At 44.5% G+C, this 6,146-nt stretch overlaps 1 protein-coding gene across 1 annotated transcript in view; it reads right to left on the bottom strand.

The window, feature by feature from the left end:
* The window catches only part of SMPDL3A (sphingomyelin phosphodiesterase acid like 3A), a 21,629-nt gene extending 16,295 nt beyond the window's left edge, over nt 1-5,334 (bottom strand). Inside the window, 2 exon segments of the mRNA XM_006171526.3 lie at nt 5,141-5,197; nt 5,200-5,334. Coding sequence (XP_006171588.1) covers nt 5,141-5,197; nt 5,200-5,242 — 100 coding nt within the window. The 5' untranslated portion in view covers nt 5,243-5,334.
* Between the last annotated feature and the right edge of the window lie 812 nt (nt 5,335-6,146).

The raw sequence follows: 6,146 nt of genomic DNA on the forward strand, positions 1-6,146 counted from the left end.
ATTCCTGCTTAGAAATTATTTTGAGAATGATTTTCTCATTGAAGAAAATTCAGAGTCAAATCCAGATCCCACATTAAAGGACCCCAAGTTTGCTGACATATAATTTACACATGCAATGATTTTGCTGCCTTCTTGGATACAGTTTTTTGGGGTTTATTGATTTTTTTTTTTTTTTTTTTTTAGGTTTTTGACATAGGAGACATGCACTCATCAGACAGAGACAAAGAGAACAGAAAGGGGGAGAGTGAGAAGCTCCCCTCACCCCCGCCAGGGTTGGCCACACCACAAACCCTTCTCCTCCATTCTCCTGGGATTTTGGGCATGCATACACGCACATGTCCCCCATATGATTTCCCAGCGTCCAGGCTGGGACTCAAACCGTGGTTAGCCATGTAGGAATGTAGTACATTAAGACCTAGTTACCTCACTCAAATACAGTTTTTAAATTGGTTTAATACTGAGATTTTCTCAGAGTTTTAATTTGTTGGTTAACTCTGATTATGACATCTTTACATCAAACACACATCAGAAGTGACACAGCAGCACGAGTCACACAAGGAGCACAGAGAAAGCAAATGAAATTCGAACTACATTTTCTTTATACAAAGAAAATAAAATTTAAATGAAACTCAAAGCTGAGATATTAAAGTGAAAATAGTTGCTTTGTTAAGGCAGAAAAGGAGAAGTATCTTTTGATTATTATTTTTTCCCAACATTGCTGGTATAATTTTATAACATTTGTTTAAGTTCCAGCTAGAAAGTGTAGACAGAAGATACAGAAGGAAAAATATATAGTCTCTAGGGGGGTTGGCAGGTGGCGTGATGGTTAAGGGTGCTGGATTCCCACATGGCCGACCACGGTTCAAGTCCTTGGACCTGGTGGCTTGCTTTCTCACTTTCCTGTTCTCTCTGTCTCTCTCTGGTCAAATTAAAAATAATAATACTAATAACAAATGGAATTAAATAAATATTTTTTAAAAAATAATAAGGGACCAGCAGTTAGCGTAATGGCTATGTCGCTGGACTCCCACGTAGTTGACCGGGGTTTGTGTCCCAGACCCGGTGGCTTAAAACTCATGCCGGGGTCGTGTGCATGCGTGCCCAAGATCCTGAGAGGAGAATGGAGGAGAAGGGATTGCAGCGTGACCATCCCCCCTGGGGGGTGATTTCTCGCTTTCTATCTGTCTGTCTCTCTCTGTCTGTCTGGCGAGCGCACGCACCCTATAGCAAAAACCTCTCCAAAAAAAAAAAATAATAATAATAAAAATAAAAATAAATAAAATAAATAAAAAATAATAAAAAATAAAATAGTCTTTATGTTCAATTACTCAGTACTTAATCACCACTTGAGGACACTTACAGGGGTAATTTAATTCAGTTTATTTCATAATGCAGAAAATACCTCAACTTTTATTTCTAGGTTAGATAGATTTTATCCAGGACACAAAATAGACATTGCAAATGGCTTAGAATCATCCAGGTGGCTGCTTTGTCTTGGGGTAATAAACATATAGTGCATCGCATTTTTATGTAAACATGTATTTTTATTATTTGTAGAACATTATAGTAAGCTGTAGTAAAACTGTGTAGTGTGGTAGTCAAGATTGGGGACTCCAACATCAGACTGCCTAGTTTCCAATCCAAGTTCCTCCACCTACTAATTTAGCTGCGTGGCCTTGGCTTGCTTCACCTATAACTGGGAATAATAATAGTGCTACTGTGAGAGTTAAGTGATTCAGTAGAAGTAAAGTCTTTAAAAGAGGAATGGTCCTAGTCAGCTCAGTGTTAGTTTTGCTGTTATTATTTTGTAACTCTAAATTTTAAATTTTGAATTGAACTTCCCTATATTACATGATTAACACTGCTTTTTAAGCTTAGCACATTTAACTCACTATTCCCTCCATTTTACAAATATGTAACTGAAGTGCATAAGGATTAAGTCCAAGTCACATATATCATATGCAATAGAGCTAACATATGAATTCAGGAAATCTGACCCCACGGTCCATATTACACTAAACCACAGAACACACTACCTCTCTGCCTTCACATTCAAACTCCTCCATCTTGCTTGCCTCACATGAAAATAGATAATAATTCTACATGTGAAATACTGTGAAGATTAAGGGAAAAGAAGCAATAAGTACATATTTTTTTAAATGTTGCCATTGGGCACATGTGCATGCCAGAGAGAGACAGAGAGGGAAAGTGAGAATTAAACCCCAAGAGGGAATGACCGTGCCACAATCCCTTCTCCTCCATTCTCCTCAAGTACATGCACATGTACCTGAAATGTTTTTCAAGCTGCCAGGTCCAGGAATGGAACCATGGCTGACCATGTGGGAGTTCAGCAACTGTCACCACGCCTCCTGGCCCAAACATATTAAATTTTATAAACCAAAGCTTGAAACATAGCAAGGGCACAATCTAATATCTACTGTTAAATATCTACAACATCTAAAATATATCTGACCTGTAGTAGGTCTTCAACATTCTTTAATTTTTCTATGACGCATTTAGGTGAAGGCAGATTTCAGGATTTCCTCAAGCTCATAGGATGACTCAGTAATAAAAGCTGAATTAGAACCAGTCCCTCCAGACTTCCTGTCTAATGATCGTTCTACTATATCACATTGCCAGATATAAATGAGTGGGTAATTATTTAGACTCATTGAAGAAAGTCTTTAAATAGATGCCAAGAACAGTGCTCTGACAGCTTCTTAATCTGGGATTTATGAACTTCTGGAGGCCTCACTTCTCACCCCTAGTGTTATCCTATACAAAATGCTGCGTGCTGTGTGTGTGTGTGTGTGTGAGAGAGAGAGAGAGAGAAAGAGAATGTTGCCCATCTGGCCTGTGGTAGAGAACTCTCTCCAATCCAGATTCTCTGGTTTAAAGTCAAAGTTCTTTTTAATATACAGCACAATTACTTTCTTGTTCTACAGAAAATCTTTTAAAAGATTTCCAAAAATGTGTGTATATATCTGTGCACATATGTGTGTTCAGATGTGGGTACCTATGTACGAAATACACCAGCAGGCCCTGTTTGGTAAAGCTGAAGAGTTGTGGTCAAACACACCCAGATGAAACCTCTCAGGGTTATTGTCCTCTACCCACCATGACTTGACAGAAAGCAAAGACCTGGGAATTTAAATGCACAAAGACAAAATAAGCAGAAGACAGGCATGGTGGATGTTGTGAAGGAAGCACTTAAGCCTGGAAGAAGGAAGGAGTAGTCACATCATGTGGAAAACATGCACTGTAAAACAACATACACACACACACACACACACACACACACCAAAAAAAAACCACAAACAAACCACCACTACCACCCCCAAGGAACCTGCTGAGTCAGCACTAGCAGCAGCCTTTGAACTCCAGTTACCCTTCTCCCTTTTCAGAAGGAGGTGATTCAATCTTGTAACTCCCCACCAAAATAGGGAGCTGTGAAGCACATAATTACACAGTTCCCAGGAAGTTTTCACTGAGGCCCTCAACAAGTAACCCTTATATCTTTTTTTTTTTTTTGAGAGATTTTTGTTATAGGGCACGTGTGCTCACCAGACAGACAGACAGAGAGACAGAAAGGGAGAAATCACCCCCCCCCCCAGGTGGGATGGCCACGCCACAGTCCCTTCTCCTCCATTCTCCTCTCGGGATCATGGGCACGCAGGCGCCGGACATGTTTTAAGCCACCGGGTCCAGGACTCAAACTGTGGTTGACTACTTGGGAGTCAGCAACATAGCCATTACACTAACCGCTGGTCCCAGTAACCCTTACATCTAACATGTGAATTTGCAGTTGGTTGGTCTTATGCAAACTGGGACATTTTATCTCATAATCCTAAAGGGTCACATAATGAGTCACACAACTGCAGCTGTAATAAAAGCAGAAGCTAGCACACATAAACATGGGGACAAGTTCTTGGGGTGACTGACATTTGTCACAGTTGGAAAACCAGATTTACAATTTTTGCTTTCAACTGCCTGACAGCTGAGTGAGAAGACTTGGCTCTGAGAAAATAGAGGGCATTTTCCTGAGAACATTGCTGAAGTCCTGTGAAAGAACAGAGAGGGCAAGTGCGACACAGAGAAAGGCGAGAGCACATTCCGCACTCAGTGCTCCTGCTAAGCTGAGACAGCTATCCCCCAAAACCAAACAGAACTCCACCGCTCTTTTTTTCTTTTTTTCTCTAACAGCAATTCCTAAAAGTCACTGGCAAGGAGAGACGCCTTGATTTTTTTAATACCTTGATTTTTGAAACTGAAAGCTCAAATGGCACTGTATAATCTCTCACCAGACATTCATTTGACCAGTTGTGGGCCAGGGAGTCTCCATTTTAGCGTCTAACAGACTCCCTGGGAGATTTTGCTAAACTGAAGGTTGTTAGCCACATCCTGAGTTTGGGATTCTGTAGGTCTGGGGCTGATAATCTGCATTTCTAATGAGGTCAAAAGCTGCTGATGTTGCTATGCCTAAACACACTTTGAGACTTACTACTGAAAAAGGCGTTGGGTGCAATGTGAAGAATGAATAAATTAGTCCTGCTCTCAGACCCTGGTGGGCACCGAGAAAAATGAAGGCCGGAAGAATTCTTTTATGCTAAGAGGTGTAGCGCCCAAGGTGTGGGCGCTCTCTGGGGCAGAGTGACAGAAAAGGTCACCAAGCTCAGTTGGACAGGACAGAGGATACTCTGAGCCTGACTGAAGTTTACAGCTGGGGTAGAGGGGGCACGCCGCAGCTCCCCTCAGCTCGGAGCAGATTCGGTGCCCAAGAGAGTGTCCGATATCCCATTCCAGCTTCCTTTTCCGTGAGACCTGCAGCTTTTCCTTCTTTCCCAAGGAGCTGAGCAACCGAGACGCAAGATGTAAACAAAAGCCGGGCAGGCGGGATCCGGCCAGCGCGCCCCTTCTGGCACTCCCGCTGGCCCCGGCGTTGGCCCCAGCGCACCCCGACCTTCCGGCCCTGGCTCTCCTGCCCCTCGGTCGGCCTTGCCCCGACGCCGCCGCGGTCCCCGCCTGTGGCGCCAGGGGGCCCAGCTCACCGGGCGCGCAGCTGTCCCCCACGTACTTTCCACGACTTTGCGCGGGTGCTTCCGCCCAGCACTCGCAGCAGTCGCGGGAGAAGACGACTCACCAACTGCTGGAGCCCGGCTCCAGCCGCCAGCTGACCCCAAGGGCCATCCGAGGCCCTCCAAGCGGCCAGCAGGCAGCAGAGGATTGTGCCCAGCGGCGCCATGGCTGGTCGGGCCAATGATCCCAAGAGGCTCGGCCCGCCAGCTGCTCCACTTGGATCGTCTGGCACGCGGGTGGGGAAAGCAAGTGCGGGTGTAGACGCCCAGGAGGTCACGTGAATGGGCAGATTCCACAACGAGTGGGCTCGCCTTACTTTCAGCTGCTCTCTAGTGATTATCTGCCCTTTTATTTCTTTGCATCAGTGATTGGCCAAGGAAGGAATGTTTCGGGGCCAATCTCAAGTAGATCATCTTCCAGAAATGTCACCAGGCCCAAAATGGATAAGGTTCCTCAAGAAGAGCCCTGAAATACGATTTAAATGTGGCCATTAAATATTTTAGTTAGTGTACTGGAACTTGAATTGTAGTCTCCGGAGGAGGAGCAGCGTCAGCACTACCTGGGAACTCTAGTTAGAAATGCAAATTCCCCAGCCAGGTCCAGATGTATTGAATCAAAGACAGCAAAGGTGGAGCCCCTAGCAATTGTGTTTGCTCAAACCTTCCAGGTGGTGCTACAGGGACGGTGCTGGTTGAGAACCACTGCTCGAAGATACCAAGTTAGGTTTTTGAGTTTTGTTTTTGTTGTTTGTTTTTACAACAGAGAACACGTCTCAGAATAGAGCTGGCTGTATCCCAGAGGTGCAGGGGAATCAGAAATAGAGGTCGATTTTACTCTCCCCAGGGATTGTTGGAGAGACTTAGTCTAGAAAAGAAGCCAAAATCCCCAAAGTGCATTGATCATATATATTCCATGTTCCTTCTCTTAACATTTATGAGGAGGGGCCAGCAGGTGCTGGTAGCTAAGGAGTTGGACACTCCCACGTGGCCCACCACAATTGGAGTCCTAGACCTGGTAGCTTGCTTTCTCACTTTCTCTCTCTCTCCCCCCCCCCCCCCCCCCCCCCGGCG

The sequence above is a fragment of the Tupaia chinensis genome, unplaced genomic scaffold (assembly GCF_000334495.1).
Source record: "Tupaia chinensis unplaced genomic scaffold, TupChi_1.0 Scaffold149798_1, whole genome shotgun sequence".
Lineage (NCBI taxonomy): Eukaryota > Metazoa > Chordata > Mammalia > Scandentia > Tupaiidae > Tupaia > Tupaia belangeri.